We start from the raw sequence: 17,637 nt of genomic DNA on the forward strand, positions 1-17,637 counted from the left end.
GAAAATGGGTCACAGATGTCTCTTGAGGATGGGTCACTTGACTATATAAATTCTGGAGGAAAGGCAGCAACTCTGAGTTAGATATATGTGAGTTATCACTTGCTTTCTTTGATAAGGAGATACTACATTCTTAAGATCATTCTCAAGAAGAGAATGGTTTTGTGGCACACCTTTACACTCTCAGAGGTGCGAAGCATTTCCTCCACTGAAGTACAGCCAAGAGTAGCTCCCTTCCCTAGGGCAAAGTGGTCAGTCCTGGGGCTGAGGGAAGAAGGGAGTGTGTGAAGCAGGACATAGTTCACATACCCAAGTGGTCTGGGCCCCATTATTTGACCCAAAAACTCACCCACCTGGACTCTCAAATATTCTGTCTCTGGTACTAAATGCAATGTTACCATGTTGGCACCCTGCTAATTTAAGAGACCACATATTCAGTAAGTATCTCATCACATGATTGTCCTTTTCTGGGTCTCAGGTGGGAGTGAGGTCTGTGAAGAAAGCTTTACAAATTCAGGGTTGTACTCTAATTATGGCTCTATGCCAACATCACATACTTATTTTTGAACCTGTCCTTGAAAAGCATGTCTTTTTAGATAGTGGACACCTAAACTTGAAGTCATAATAGTTCGTTTTGATGTTCTGGAATATAAAACAATTTTTATAAAAATTTTAAAAAATCATTCTGTTCCAAAACAGGTTGTTAAAAAAGATAACTGGTCCAAAATAACTGGTGAATTCTACCAAACATTCAAAGAGGAAATTATATCGGTTCTTTTCAATCTCTGAGAAGATAGAAACAGGGAATACTTCCTAACTCATTCTATGAGACCGGCATTACCCTAATACCAAAACCAGACATTAGAAGATATTACAAGAAAAAAACACCAACGACCAATATCTCTCATAAATACATAGGCAAAAATCCTCAACCAAATATTAGCAAATTAAATCCAGCGATGTATAGAAAGGATTAGACACCATGACCAAGTGGGGTTTATTCTAGGCATGCAAAGCTGGCTGAACATTTGAAAATTGATTAATGTAATATATCAACAGGTTAAAGAAGAAAAGTCACAATCATATCAATAGATGCAGAAAAAGCATTTGACAAAATCTAACATTTTCATCATGATAAAAAAAAAAAACCTCTTAGCAAACTAGGAACAGAGGGGAACTACAGCTTGCTAAAGAACATCTACAGGGACTTCCCTGGTGGAGCAGTGGTTAAGAATCCACCTGCCAATGCAGGGGACGTGGGTTCGAGCCCTGGTCCAGGAAGATCCCACATTCCACAGAGCAACTAAGCCTGTGGGCCACAACTACTGAGCCCACGTGCCACAACTACTGAAGCCTGCGTGCCTAGAGCCTGTGCTCTGCAACAAGAGAAGCCACCACAGTGAGAAGCCCGTGCACCACAACGAGTAGCCCCCGCTCGCTGCAACTAAAGAAAGCCCATGTGCAGCAACGAAGACCCAACGCAGCCAAAAATACATAAATAAATAAAATATCAAAAGGAACATCTACAAAAAAACCTACAGCTAACATCATACTTAATGGTGAGAAACAAGATGCTTTCCCACAAAGATCAGGAGCGAAGCAAGAATGTCTCACCACTCCTATTCAACATCATACTGGAAGCTCTAGCTAATGTAATAAGAAAAAGGAAATGAAAAGTATACAGATTGAGAAGGAAGAAAGAAAACTGTCTTTGATGACCTGACTGTCTACGCAGAAAATCCCAAAGAATCAACCAAAAACTTCTGGAACTAATAAGTGATTATGGAAAGGTTGCAGGACACAAGATTAACATACAAAAGTCAACTGCTTTCATAACACTAGCAACGAACAAGTGGAATTTCAAATTTAAAACAATATGATTTACATTACACCCTAAAAATGAAATACTTGGTATAACCTAACAACATTTGTGCAAGGTCTATGTGAGGAAAACTGCAAAACTCTGATGACAGAAACCAAAGAAGGATTAAATGAAAGGAGATATTCCACGTTCATGGATAGAAAGCCTTAATATTGTCAAGAGGTCAGTTCTTCCCAGTGTGATCTATAGATTCAACACAATCTCAGTCAAAAGTCCAGTAAGTTCTTTTGTGGATATTAACAAAATTTTTCTAAAGTTTATATGGAGAGGCAAAAGACCCAGAATAGCCAACACAGTATTGAAGGAGAAGAACAAAGTCAGAGGACTGACACTACCCAACTTTACTGCTACAGTAATCAAGACAGTGTGGTATTGGCAAAAAGAATAGGCAGATCAGTGGGCAGAATACAGAGCCCAGAAATAGACTCACACAAGTATAGTCAACTGATCTTTGACAAAGAAGCAAAGACAATGCAATGGAGGAAAAAAAGTCTTCAACAAAATGGAGGTAGAAAAAACAGATAACCACATGTAAAAAAAAAAATGTGATACAGGATTTTTATCTTTCACAAAAATTAATTCAAATGTAATCATAGACCTAAATGCTAAATGCAAAACTATAAAACTTATAGAAGATAACATAGAAAAAAGATCTAGATGACTTTGGGTTTGGTGATGACATTTTAGATACAACTTTAAAGACACGATCCATGAAAGAAGTAATTGGTAAGCTGGAATTCATTAAAATGAAAAACTTCCACTCTGCCAAAGATAGTGTCAAGAGAACAAGAAGACAAGCCACAGACCGGGAGAAAATATTTGCAAAGACATATAAAGGACTGTTATCCGAAAGATACAAACAGCACTTACAACTCAACAGTAAGAAAATGAACAACCCAGTATAAATATGGGTAAAAGATATGAACAAAAACCTCACCGGAGAAGATAGTCATCCCTCAGTATCTGCTGGAGATTGATTCCAGGGCCCCCATGCATACGTGCTTGTTAGCAGCATAGAGTTAACTTCTTCCGCCTAGTGGGGATTTCAGTATCTGCAAAACAGCTCAAAGGACTTGGCTCAGAATATTATCTATAACCCTTGAGGAGGAAGTAAAGGTCCTTGACTTTGTTTAATGACTAAACTATTATTATTTTGTCTTGCTTGACTGTTTTCCTTTCTTTCTGCATTTTCTCACTTCTCTGATTAAATTTACTGTTTGGAACCTGGGGAAGGCCTAGGAGGCTAAAGTGTTTCTACAGACAAGAGGCAGGCGGAGGACATGGTGGGTGGGGGGGTGGGGTCTGTTCTGGGAAGGCCCCATAGGGTCCTGTTTGGTTACACTACCCACCTATTAGAATATTTTAAACCCTGACAACACCAAGTGCTGACAAAGATATGAAGCAACAAGAACTCTCATTCGTTGCGGTGGGAATGCAAAATGATACAGCCACTTTGGAAGACAGTCTGTCACTTTCTTACAAAACTAACATACTCTTCGCACAAGATCCAGTAATCACGCTCCCTGGTATTTACCCAGATACCATAAGTTGAAAATTTATGTCCGTGCAAAAATCTGCACACAGATGTTTATAGTAGCTTTATTCACAATTGCCAAAACTTGGAAGCAACCAAGGTAACCTTTGTAGGTGAATGGATAAACTGTGATTCATCCGGACAGTGGAATACATTTGCTTAATTGCTTAAAAAGATACAAGCAATCAAGCCATGAAAGATGTGAAAGAAGCAAATACGAAAAGGCTGTGTGATTCCAGCTGTGTAACCTTCTGGAAGAGGCAAAACTATGCAGGCAGCAAAAAGATAACCAGCTGCTGAGGTAGGGAGAGATGAACAGGCAGAGCACAGAGGACCTTTAGGGCAGTGAACCTATTCTGTATGACACTATAATAATGAATACACATCATCATACATTTGCCAAAACTCATAGAATGTATAACACCAAGAGTAAACCCTGTGTAAACTGTGGACTTTGGGCGATAGTATGTGTAGGTTCATCGATTGTAACAACTGTACCACACTGGATGTTGATAGCCAGAGAGACTGGGGGCGGGGGGAGGTATATGTGAACTCTCTGTACTTTCTGCTCAATTTTGCTATGAACCTAAAACTGCTCTTTAAAAAGTCTATCTTAAAATAAGTAAACAAACAATAACCATGTTTAAACGAGGAAAAAAAAAAGGTTGCCTAGGAAAAGGGGAGGAAATGAGTGTGAGTGTGGATAAGTGATGAAAAATAATAAAGGAGAGGGATCTTGCACTGGGCCTATGACAATAAAATGTCATGAAATGAAAAGTATGTTTAATTCAATGCTCACCTTCAATCCAAGAGAAATAAAATGAGATTATGTGTACATGCTCTGTAATCAAAAATATATCAGATTTAGCATTAGGTTATTGATTATATTTTGTCCCAGTATACACTGATTTTCACTCGTTCACATTTTAAACATAATTTCATATGACTAAGAAGTAATCTCCTAAAATGAGGTGAAAGCTAGAATATGAATTCAATTTTTCTACACCACATCCCTACAGAGAGAATTTGTTTTATACTTCCTCACAGCTTAGCATTTCTTTTTTAACACTAAAATACCTAGTGTTTTCTGCATGAATGCACTGGGCTTGAAGTCTGGGGATGTTCCTTTCCTGCCTTTATTTCTTCGCACTTGCTGCCGACTGGCGGCGTTAGGATGCAATGACTACTATTTACTTTGCCCTTCCACCTATCACATCTGTGAGGGGCAGCGGAGCACAGTCGTCGGACCCAGATTCGACTCCTATTTTTTGATTTCCAGTAACTGACCTTCCAAAGACTGCTGGAGGAAAAGACTCGAAGTCCCTTCAGCGATTTTCCTAGGCAAGGGACTTCATCGTAAAAACCAACAAACAAAAGCCCGAGGCGCAGATCCTAATGGTTTGCAAGTTTCCGGAAGGATGATTCTAACTGAAGTTTGTCTAACTTTACGACCCTTTAGGAAACGTCCAGGTTTTACGAAACGCATCCCCGTGGACTTACCAGACTAGAGGACTCGCCTCACAGAAAGCTTAGTACCAGGGGTTCCGGCGACCAAGGGGACGACCTCGGATACAACCGCGATCACGCATGGTGTTTGGAGCCGAAGGCTCGCCCATTCCTCCATTGCGCCAACAGGCGGCGCAAGAGGGCGGTGGGAGTGTGCATGCGCAGTTGGCGGACATTTCCGCAGACAACGCTCACAGCCACCTCGGGTCTCTCGCGACAGCATGAAGGCAGGCGAGGACGCCAGAGGAGCGCGCAGCGAGAAGCCGAAGAAGTTAGGTCTCTGCGTCCTCTGCGGACTGCCCGCAGCAGGAAAGTCGACCTTCGCGCGTGCCCTCAGCCACCGTCTACGGCAGGAGAGTAGCTGGGCCGTGGGCGTCGTCGCCTATGATGACGTCATGCCAGACGCGTTCCTAGAGGAGGCGAGCGCTCGCCCATTGGTCAGTACGGAGGGGGCGGGGCCTAGACTGCTGTAGCGGAGGGAAATCTACAAACTCCACGATACTTGTACTGGGTAATACCTGGTGTGGGAGGTGGATCTCTGATAGAGGAGAGACAGGAGTTCGAGGAAAGGGGAGCTGGTTTAACACAGAATGAGTTGACTAGAAATAGGAAACGATGCAAACAAGCCACCAGCATAAGGTTAGGGTCTGAAGTCAGCGTGCAAGGTGGAAGTCCCCCATAATCAAATATCCTCCTGAAAATCCTTTGGGAAAGTTGTTCTGAAAAGAAGGACAGAATCTCTCAAAAATTCCAGCACAGCCAATTTAACATTCAGCCAGGCGAACCCAGGTATTGTGGGGCTTTAAGTTATGCGGTTTGGGGAAACCCTTTTAAAGAACAAGCGTACAAAATTATAAGTGACAGCGTACTTACTAGGGCCCCTCCTGTGACAATAGATTCTGTACAAATGAAGGACTTGGTCTCTGAAGCTGGATCTTCATTCAACCGAGGGTAAACCTGCTTCTGCCAGAATAGGAAAAGATGGCTCTTTCTTAGTTGACCACCAGATGAAGTAATAGGCTTTGTATTTAGGGGTCAGCTTGGGTTCCCAGTACATACTTCTCTTTAAGCCCTCCGATCACCCTCAGCGCTGTGAGATGCATCCCCTTGAGAAAACTGAGACTTCCGCGGGGAAGAGTAGATTCACGTCACCCATCTCATGCTCACTCTAGAGAAAATACTCTTTGATTAACATATTCTGAAAATTTTAAAGTTATTTTTGTCATTTAGTGCCGAATGTAGATGAATTTACATAAATAAGATTCACATATGGTGTGATTCCACTCTAAGTATATATGCAAAAATACAGTACATTTGGCACATGGAAGAGTTTTGAACTTCTCCACCAAAGTTATATACTTCCTCATTCTTGGTTAATTGTGAGGTAAATACAGTATCAGGCCCCTGGTAGCACCGGATTTACTTAAGTAATAGTATTTTTACCACTATGGAGAAAGCTGGAAGTTGTTGATAGGGATTGTTGTATCTGCTGGGGTTTTCCCTCACTTTTCTTATTATATTTTTTCCACTCTCCCCCTACAGACCAAGGCCATGGAGCTCATCCAGTCACCACGAGTAGGATATCTCACCTTTTAGGAAGTGATCGTGTTTCTGTTTCCTTTTGAGTGGGTTTTGCTGATGTATTTGTTTTATGTGCCATAATCTCAGTGATGTGGTAGAGCATGGACAGACAGGAGAGGGATCCTGATCTCCTGTCCTTGTGTTTTCCCTCCAGCCTTGACCTCATAACTATGTCAGTGTTCACCAGAGCCTTTGAGTAGTGCAAGACTACTTATATTTTCAAGCTATTTATTCTCTTCTCCTCAGTCTGCTTCCTCTATCTTTCCCGATCCCATTCCAATCCTGTTGTTAGCCTGAGGTCTTTTCATCTGGACCCAGGGACCTTTCAGCTGATCCTCTTTCTATCTACAACTTTTCTTATTTCAAGGGCAAATGAGCATTGCTATATCTTAGCTAGACTATTTTATCTTGGCAGGATATTTTTTTTTTTTTTTTTTTGGCTGCATTGGGTCTTCGTTGCTGAACGCAGGCTTTCTCTAGTTGCCACGAGCGGGGGCTACTCTTCATTGCGGTGCGAGAGCTTCTTATTGCGGTGGCTTCTCTTGCTGCGGAGCACGGGCTCTAGGCGCGTGGGCTTCAGTAGTTGTGGCTCACGGGCCCTAGAGCGCAGGCTCAGTAGTTATGGCGCACGGACTTAGTTGCTCTGCAGCATGTGGGATCTATCTGGACTAGGGATCGAATGCGTGTCCCTTGCATTGGCGGGTGGATTCTTAACCACTGTGCCACCAGGGAAGTCCCAGCATATTGATTTTGGTTCCTCCTTTCTCCTGGATGGTAACAGCTTTTCATTCTTTCATTTATTCATTTATTCATTCAGTCATTTCATATACATTTCTGGAGCATCTATTAGGTATCTGACCCTCTGCTGAAGCCTGGGTATACAGTAGACTATTGATCTAGCAGGGACATAGAGATACCTCAACAATGTAAACCCTGTTAAAGTGGAGACCCAATATACACAGAACAGGGTGTCATGATAGGCAAGGGACGATCTGAGCTGCCTTCTGCATGGTTGAGTCTGAGAAGAGTTCACAGAGAACTAACATCACTGAGTAGTTTTTCAGGCAGAGGGAACAGCATATATGAAGACATGAGGATGAGAAAGCAAGTTGTGTCTAGAGAACTCCAAATGGTTCAGAAATTATCATATGGAGCAGGGGGTTGTTGAGGCATGACCACCCTACTGGCCAAAGCCTAATATAAATTGCAATTCTACGGTATTTTGCAGCCATCCCAGTGGAAATCGCTTCGCCAGGAACTGTTGAAGTACCTTGAATACTTCTTTCTGGCTGTCATTAACGGGTGTCAGATGTCTGCCCCACCCAGCAGGACTGAAGCCATGTGGGAGGATTTTCTAACCTGCTTGAAGGATCAAGATCTGATATCTTCTTCAGCACTTGAGGCCCAGTCTCACTATCTCTTAACGAAGACTGCTGTTTCTAGACCTCTGCTTTTGATTTTAGATGACAACTTTTATTATCAAAGTATGAGATATGAAGTCTATCAGCTGGCTCGGAAATGTAATTAACACATTTTTTTTCTTACACTCAGACATTCGCATATCAAAATCACTACTGTCTTTAGTGAGAACTTGATTGGATTAGGAGGTTTATATGGATTTACTTAATTTTCAAAGCTACACGTTCAGTATTGCAAATGGTCTTTCCTGCTGCAGGTGGGATAACTTGTCTAAGTACGTTTATTTCACATTTTGGAAAAATAGTACCCTAGTAATTTTGTGGTTTTTGAATGGTTTTCAGATTCATTAGGCTTTTGCCAGCTCTTTTTAGAATGTTCTCTCGAGACCTGTCTACAGAGGAATGGCCAGAGACCACTTCCAGTGCCTGCCGAGACCATCCACCTGATGGGAAGCAAGATAGAAAAGCCCAACCCTGAGAAAAATGCTTGGGAACACAACAGCCTCACAATTCAGAGCCCAGCGTGTACTTCAGAGGCCAGGTAGCCTACTCAAAGGTGTCCTTCACTAGCTGCTTTGCTGAGCCAGGCACTGTGCTGGATGCTTTCCCTGTATCCACCCGGTTACTCTTCATACAAGCCTTGGAGGACATTATTTCCCCTTTCTTTAGAAGAGGGAACTGAGTGAGGAAGTTTAGTTTGCCCAGAGTCACTGAGATTGTAAGTTACAGCTGAGATGTGAACCCAGGTTAGTTTGCAGATGTGTACTCTTGTTAAAATTATACTGTTTCCCAGAGGTCAGGGCAGGGAGTTCAGAGTAGGGCACATCTCTGATACTCTTGTTGAAGTAGCATAGTCTAAATAGATTGCCCGGTAGTCTTCTTATAGAGAGAAAAGGAGTGGAACTGGTACTAAATCCTAATTTGCCTAAAACCTACACTGCTTGTGTAGATGTGAGGCTTGTGGCTATGGTGCCTAATGCATTTCATTCCTAAAATAGGTCTTGAGAGTTCTAGAGTTCTGGAGAGTTCTAGTTCAGCACATTTCTGATAGAAGTTTCACTGATGATAGAAATGTTCTCTGTCTGCCCTGCCCAGCATGGTAGCTGCTAGCCACATGCGACTGACCATTGAGCACTTGAAGTACAGCCAGTGCAACTTACTACCTGAATTTTAAATGTTATTTTAATCACTTTAAACTTAACTGGCTGCATGTGGCCCGCGGCTGCTGCATGGGACAGTGCAGTTCGAGAGGTATATTGCCCACAGTTCCTTAGTTCCTGCCTGACTGTTGTCCAGAGGGGATCAGCAGTTTTTAAAAGGCTAATTTTTTAAACTCATTCCTCAAAATGTTTTGTTCCCAGGATACAGTTTCCATGGATTTTGTAATACTCTAACATTCTAAGGAAAAAAGAAAAGATTCGATTTAAGTAACTGTTGTTTATAGGGTTAATGAAATAAGCTATGGCTGAGATTTCTAATTTTAACTTCTCATAATATCTTGAAACTTTGAGAAGGCGAGCATGTAGCCAGTTGATGGCTACTCTTTCTGGAGTACTGAAAATGTTTTCCTTTGCAAGTGAATGACTGGTTGAGGCATTGAGATACCCCATGTTACCCCATGAGAGCAGTCTAAGGTTAGCATCACTGCTCTGGGGGCCAGTTCTTGCTAGAAGCAAGGAAGAGTGTGAGCTTTGCCAGTGTCGGTACCAACCCTGAACATAATCTGCAGTTTTGTCTTGGGTCTTAAGAATATGGTCCAAAATAGTCTAGCATGGCTATGACTGAAGTCTGGTGGCCCTGAATTGGAAGTTGAAAGATGATGTGACAAATATACCTTTCCCAGGCTTCTGTGAAATACTACTGCTGCTGCTGCTACTACTACTATACTACTATCACCACTACTGCTATTACCACTCCTATTACTGTTACCACTACCACTACTATTACCACTACTAGTGCTACTACTAGTACTACTATTAGCAGGAACAGCTGTCGAGCAGATACTATGTCCTGGGCAAGTTCTGGACACTTTATACGTATAATCTGACTCAGTCCTCACAACAACCCTTTGAGGGCAGATACAATTATCCCCCTTTCATGATGGGACAACTGAGGCCCAGGTAAGTAAAGTAACATATGCAGATAGTAAATGGCAGAGCCAAGATTTGGACCCATTGCAGTCTCACTCATTCCAGAACCTGGGCTCTTTTCTTTGTGAGAAAGATCACGTTGAGGCGAAGGTTTAATTCAGTGACTTCACTGGCTTACGTTTCTTCAGTGCTACTCCTTGTATCTGAGTAAAATTTAAACTCCTTACCATAACTTGCACACTCTAACCCTGATTTCTTTTTTTTTTTTAACATTCTGTTCTTTTACTAAAAATATGTCCATTCAAGGAAGATGTTTTGTTTTTCTAGTTGGGTGACTCATGGGGGGAAAAGTTTAGGTCAGCAAAAACAGAGAGTGGAACGCTGGGGGGGAAAGAATCTTGGATGAGACTATTCTGGAAAACTTAAATTAGAGATTTACTTTGACATGTAACTCTCTCATGATTGCATTAAAAGTTTTCACTTCGTATAATTAAAAATCTCATCAGACGAAAATCTGCCTGTCATGTACATGATATTTGAGTGACAGACTTCATAATTTATATCCTCAGAGACATGACATTCAGTACTTTCTTTTCTTTTCCTTTTTTTTGAATTTTAAATCTGATCCCTAAATTTCTTTGTTTGCTTTTAATTTTTATTGGAGTAGAGTTGCTTTACAATGTTGTGTTAGTTTTAGGTGACAGCAAAGTGAGTCAGTTATACCTGGCTCACTTAATAATATATATTATCCACTCTTTTTTAGATTCTTTTCCGATATGGGCCATTAGAGAGTATTGAGTAGAGTTCCCTGTGCTCTACAGTAGGTCCTTGTTAGTTACCTATTTTATATATGGTAGTGTGTATGTGTCGATTCCAACCTCCCAAGTTATCCTCCCCGCCCCCCAGCTCTAATCCTGATTAACTCCCCAGCCTCATGTCCCACGACTCTCCCCTTGCTCCTTTTCAACCACACTGGCCTTTTCTGTCCCCAGAACACGAGAAGCTTGTTCTTGTCTCGGGGCCATAGTGCTTGCCGTCCCCTCTACCCTTCCCACGTACGTAAGCTTCACTGGCTTCCCTGACCATCCTACCCAGCGGGAAGGGTGTTAAGTAGGCTAGCCAGTTACTCTCTTATGATCATTTTGTTCATTATCTTCACTCACTTATCCACTTGTCACTGTCTGAAACTATTATTTTTTGCTTATTTATTTATTCTCTCTCTCCATTACGTTATCAGGCTTAGAGAGGGTAGGGATCTTGCTACACCCCCAGCTTAGCACATAGTTTCACATACATAGTTGTACAACATTTTTCATATATGAAGATGCTCAATAAATATTTGTTAAATGAATTCTACTGCAACCCTCGATGACCTCTTGTCCTGTGGGGAACTTTGCAAATTCACATCCAGTAAATAAGCAGAAGCCAGAAAATAAAGACTAAGCTTCCTTCTTTAGGGAATATAAAGTTCTAGGAGCCTAAAGTTCAGCAGTTAATGAGGGAAAAGAGAGAATGTCTTTTAAAACCATATTGATAGGAGTCTTAGGAAGTTAACATTTTTTACATGAGGGGATTTGGGGGGCTTATGACTTGTTTTGAGCTTCTACATTTTACTTTTGCAAGTAGAAGGTAGCTCCCAAATCGCTTTGCTTTTCCCCTTTTCTTCAGGAGTTTGGATATACCACTTTCATTCCTCTAGAATTCAGCTTAGTACCCATAAACACAAGTTCTTTAAAAACAGGTGTTTGATATAAGGATTTATTTTGTCCTACCTTCTCTTATAGACTGAAATTGACTGATTTACTGCTTACTGCTTTGGAAAATCCAATAAAATACGTGGAGGAGAATGTGGAACAAAAGGTAAGTCTTCCAGTTTAGATTTAGTATAAATGAGAAGGACCTTTTTGTAGGAAGATCTTTTTGACCTGAGTGTAAAATATGAATAACACGTGGGAGACACTTTGTCCCTGCCTTGGCATCTTACCAGCATTCAGCTCCTGACACCTGGATGCAGTGGTACTCTGGAGGGAGCTCGCACTGCCTGGTCAAAGACGACTGTTCAATTTTCAGAAACGTTGGAGCCTGTTGACATGTTGGTAGCTCGAAGTGGGCGTGGATGGGAATATTTACGTCGTAGAAATAGACAAAATGCTATGGATAGGTTTGTGTTTTTCTCTTTGAGAGCCCATTCTTAGACATTTACCAGCATACTGCCTACGTGGAACCCAGTTTACAACTGGATGTATTTCGTTTAGACCCTCTCCTAGGGAAGAATAACTGGAACAGAAAAGTCACGTTTCCTTTTCTGTATCTCTTCACCTATGCATCCCCTACACTTTAGTTATTTCTTTTGTAAAACTAGACAACTGTTCCAATAACAATGTCTATTACCTAGGAAACAGACAGAATTATTTGTTCAACTAACATTCTTCATCAAGCTGATCAGACCCTCCGAAGAATTGTCTCTCAGACGATGAAGGAAGCGAAAGGTGTGTTGAGTGGTTAAGATTCTATTTAGTTGAGACTATTCTTTCCTGCTACTCTTGTTCCGTGGACGTGGGTAGTTTATTTGCTTTCATTCATAAAGTTTACATCATGTTTTCAGTTTAAATATGCAACTTGGTTATATTAAGCTAAAACTTCTACCTCTGGAACCAGGCATTCATCCATCCAATAGGTTTTTATTGAGTGGCTACTCTGTACTAGGCTTTATTTTGGATACTGGGGAGTTGAGAGGGAGCAGAACATCATAGTGAGGAGACAGACAAAAAATAAATAAATACATGAATATATGCCAGTGCTCTGAAGAAAAGTAAAGTAGGGTAAGGCAAGGTAGTGATGGGAGGATTTATTTTTAAAAGGGTAATCAGGAAGGCTTCTCAGAGGACATGGCATTGAAGCAAAGATGTGAATGAAAGGGAACAGCAAGCCATGCTGATGCCTGCAGGATCATTTTAGGCAGTGGACACATCAAGTGCAAAAGTCCACAGGTAAAGTTGGTATGTTCTAGAACAGAAAAAAAGCCATTGAGTCTGGGGTGAAGGGATGGGGAGAGGTAGTCAGGGGCCAGGTGTAAAATCAGCATGGAGTTTGAACAGGCTTAGTGCATTGTCAGTCTGAACTTAGATGAAATATGTGATAATTATAGTTTTATAAAATAATTCCTTTCTGTTTTTTCTTTTTTTTTTTTTTTTTTGCGGTACGCGGGCCCCTCACTGCTGCGGTCTCTCCCGTTGCGGAGCACAGGCTCCGGACGCGCAGGCTCAGCGGCCATGGTTCACGGGCCCAGCCGCTCCGCGGCATGTGGGATCTTCCCGGACCGGGGCACGAACCCGTGTCCCCTGCATCGGCAGGCGGACTCTCAACCACTGCGCCACCAGGGAAGCCCTCCTTCAGGTTTTAAATATTGAACTCTTTGCTATATTTAAAATTTGATTTAAAAAATAACAGCAGCTTAACATTTCTTGAACTCCTTTTATATGCTAAGTGCCTTATAAATATTGTTTCTAGTCTTTAGAATCCTATCAAGTAAGTGTAATTTTACAAATGGGGAAATGGAAGGTCTGAGAGGATAAGTAACTTGCCCAAGGCTGAACTTAACACCTGCTAAATACTGTACCTGGGCAACCTGTTGCTGAGCTAAGTCTGATTCTCGTTGGTGCTTTCTGTCATGTTCCCCCACATCACCAACATTTATTATTAGTACCTTTACAAAAACTTAGAACATTGGAAAAATAAACAATATACTAACCATATTGTTTTTCAGACTTTTTTTGAACCATGATCCGTAAGCAGGTTTTAATACTGTAACCTAGTGTGTAGCCCAGTACACAGACACACTCCTGCATAGAAACAAGTTTCACAAAACCTTCACATGTTTAATGAACTGTGTTCTATTTGATTCCATCTTAGTATGCGTTGTAATCCAAAGTTTGAAAAAGAGAGCTGGAACAAAAATGGCATCGGATCAGAATGAAAACAAAAATAGTTGTAGGAGTTCTTTCAACTATTTGCCTGTCCATAAAATGAAGGGAAGGGGGAATAGGGTTATGCCCAAATTACTCTTGACTCTTTTCCTACCCATTAATTTTGTGTGTGTGTGTGTGTGAAGGAGGTGGTACTAGCTTCTAGAACTGTGCTTAAATAAAATTTAAAAATTCAGTTCTCCTGGGCTTCCCTGGTGGCGCAGTGGTTGAGAGTCCGCCTGCCGATGCAGGGGACATAGGTTCATGCCCCGGTCTGGGAAGATCCCACATGCCGCAGAGCAGCTGGGCCCATGGGAGAGGCCACAACAGTGAGAGGCCCGCGTATCACAAAAAAAAAAAAAAAAAAAAAAACGGAAAAAAAATTCAGTTCTCCTTCCATCAAGGAAGTGAAGGGACAACCCACAGAATTGGAGAAAATATTTGCAAATCACATCTCATAAGGGACTTATATCCGAAATACATAAAGGACTCTCACAACTCAATAATAAAAATAACCCAATTTTTTAAATGGGCAAAGAATCTGAAATTTCTTCAGGGAAGATATACAAATGACCAGTAACCACATGAAAACATCATCAGTCATCAGGGAAATGCTAACCAAAACCACAATGAGACACCACTGCACACCCACTAGGACAGCTAGCATCCAAAAGTCCAAGAGGTAGGATGCGGAGAACTCAGAACCCACATATGCCATTGCTGGGAATGTAAAGTGCTGCAGCCGCTTTGGAAAACAGCCTAGCGGTTCCTCAGACAATTAAATGCAATTACCACGGGACCTAGAAATGAAGACATATGTTCCTATAAAAATTTGCACACAAGTGCTTATAGCAGCATTATTCCTAATAGCCAAAAGGTAGAAGCAACCCAAATGTCCATCGGCTGACAAACAAAATGTGGTCTATCCATACAATGGATTATTCAGCCACAAAAAGGAATGAAGTACTACAACATGGATGAACCTTAAAAACATTATGCAAAGTGCAAGAAGCCAGTCACAAAAGGCCACACATTATGAGTCCAGTCATGTGAAATGTCCACAATGGGGAAATCTAGAGACCCCAGGTAGATTAACAGTTGCTTAGGGATTGAGGGCAGAGAGGGGGGGAATGGAGTTAAGAGGGTGATACCTAAGAGTACAGATGATAAACATGTTCAAAGATTGACTGTGGTGATAGTTGCTTATATCTGTGAATATACTAAAACCACTAAACTGTAGTTTAAATGGGTAAACTGTATGTTATGTGACTTATATCTCTGTAAAGCTGTTCAACAAAAAAATCAGTTCTCAGTCACACTACCCACATGGCTAGTGGCTGCTGGATAGAACAGGGCAGATATAGAGTACTTCCATCATTGTAGAAAATTATATTGGACAACTGTTCTAGGTATTGTCTATCAGAGCTTCAAAGCCAAATTGTCATTTTCTAGCTCTGCTTTTTTGCCTTACTACCTGTTAATTCAATAAGACTAAGTCAACTTATTTTGTCAAAAGTCCCTTTCAGGTTTGTCTTTTCTGCTCGTGCATGTCATAGCAAGTTATTTAAATGATCTGCCTGTATCACATTAATGTGACCTTTGTCTATATATTACACCAACTCAATTATGATTTATAGAAGAATCTGAATGGTTTGTCTGAAGTAATCAAATTAATTTCCTGCTGTCATCAGTCCAGCTTGATTTAATTTACACAAATAATTTGAGAATATCTTTATTTTAGGTGACCAGTTGTTTCCGTACAACTTGAAACTTCTAGCCGAAGAACTTAACAAGCTCAAAGCAGAGTTTTTGGAAGACCTAAGACAAGGAAACAAAAAATACCTGTGCTTTCAACAAACCATGGACTTATCAGATGTTATTTCTTTTTTTCATTATGAGAAAGATAACATTGTACGGAAGTATTTTTCAAAGCAGCATTAAAACTTGATTTCCAATCAAAGCCATTTTGGTTACGATTTTGCAAACTAATTTAAACAATTCTGTATTACTGGGTGTTTTCTAGGCCAATGATGTGAATTGCCAAAGGGGGGGGGGGAATCAGTCCATTCTAAAAGATCCATTTGTCATAACAGAAACTACTTCAGTCAGTCACTTGTCAGATGTGACATGGATAATTAAGCATCAGATAATTAAGCATCAGGAAGCATGAAGCCTTCCTCATTTATGTGCCAGAACAGTTGGGGGGGCAGGGGTCACACCTTAACTAAAGAGAAATTAGGAGGGAGACAAGATGCTCATTATTGAACTGTTTTTGCTTTTAACTCATGCAACATCTTCTCATGGGTAAGGCACTCTACAAATCCAAACCAAGGTAGCCATAAAATCAAAAAAAATTAACATTTTACACACTGGAAAATTACTTAAAAAACTAATTGGATCCTAGTTTTCAAAAAAGAAAAATCGAGGTCATTAAAAAGTGTTATTTTTTATTCATATATTACAAAAGCAAAGCTTCATTCACAATATGAACTACATACTAGATAGAGTTATTTCAGCATTAAACTGCTTTCTGGAATCCCTAAACAATAGTGTGTTTTGCAACCATACTCAAGTTTTATGTTTTACATACAAAATACGTTCTTGACATCAAAGTACATATTAACAAAACCAAGTTCTAGAAACCATATACCCTCTAAGACTAATTAATGAAAAGTCCTTAGCAGGGAATTTTTTAAAAAATAATACATCCATTTGATAAATATTTTTGTAGAACTTAAATGAGGTTTATCTCTGAACATTTTTTAGTAATATTCCCTTTGTCAAACAGTTCTGCAGATGAATGGCAAACACTTATTTCTAAAATGAAATAGCACTGGAAAATATCCAGTGAAATTTTTTCAAAGTAAAAGTCTAACCTTTACTTGAATTTCAAGAAGTTGTAGCTACATACTATATTCATAAAATCTGAAATAAAACTACTCCCTGTTAATCTCTTCACAGTTTCTTAAAAAAATATTAGTGGAGATAAAGTATCTACCAACTTTAAAAATCTAAACTTATGTTCACTGAACAAAAATAAATTTAGTTTCAGAACATTGCCTGTTAACAGCAAAGTATTATAAATAGTGCATGTTAAACTTTTCTGAACTCATTTCTATAAAATATTTGATTAAAAATAAAATGGGAGAAACATATTCAATACTTAATAGAAGATACTAACATCTTTCCAATACAGAATTTAACTCACAAAAAATTTAAATAAAATCCTAAATATTTTTAAAAATACAATACTAAAAAAGTTTCTAAGGTAGATCTGCTTCAAAAACTTTAGTGCATTTAGAATTAACTACAGCTTTCAAGCATCGATACCTTTGGAATACAACTGTGCTCTTTAAGTCCTAGGAATTTTAAAATTATACATTCTAGTTTGCAATTGTGAAAAAAAATCTGTTTGAACTAAAATGTACTTTCAAAACATCTCTCTTTAGTTGTCAGAAAAAAAATGTATTTGTCACTATTTGGCCCAGAATATACAGTTAATAGACTGGTTTTAACATGAGAGTTCTTTTTTGTTTAATGAAAACTTTCATTTTCTATTTTGTGGTATTGCTTTTATATGAAGAATAAAATAGAAGAAAAAAATAACCACAAAAGCTTCCAAATGACAGCAACTTGTTTCTGACAATATATACATATGAGGGCC

At 40.0% G+C, this 17,637-nt stretch overlaps 1 protein-coding gene across 3 annotated transcripts in view; it reads left to right on the forward strand.

Moving 5' to 3' along the window:
* The first annotated feature begins 4,462 nt into the window (after window positions 1-4,462).
* Window positions 4,463-17,637, forward strand: part of PSTK (phosphoseryl-tRNA kinase) — a 329,297-nt gene continuing 316,122 nt past the window's right edge. The window contains exons 1-6 of one of the 3 annotated variants that reach the window (XM_033420828.2): window positions 4,474-5,356; window positions 7,729-8,020; window positions 8,261-8,459; window positions 11,793-11,868; window positions 12,404-12,497; window positions 15,715-17,014. In XM_033420828.2, the coding sequence (XP_033276719.1) occupies window positions 5,141-5,356; window positions 7,729-8,020; window positions 8,261-8,459; window positions 11,793-11,868; window positions 12,404-12,497; window positions 15,715-15,914 (1,077 nt within the window). In that variant the 5' untranslated portion in view covers window positions 4,474-5,140 and the 3' untranslated portion in view covers window positions 15,915-17,014. Of the gene's footprint in view, window positions 5,357-7,728; window positions 8,021-8,260; window positions 8,460-11,792; window positions 11,869-12,403; window positions 12,498-15,714; window positions 17,015-17,637 lie in introns of those variants that run through there. The other 2 variants (XM_049696784.1, XM_049696785.1) reach the window with 2 other exon arrangements.

This window comes from Orcinus orca, chromosome 14, assembly GCF_937001465.1.
Source record: "Orcinus orca chromosome 14, mOrcOrc1.1, whole genome shotgun sequence".
Classification (NCBI taxonomy): Eukaryota; Metazoa; Chordata; class Mammalia; order Artiodactyla; family Delphinidae; genus Orcinus; species Orcinus orca.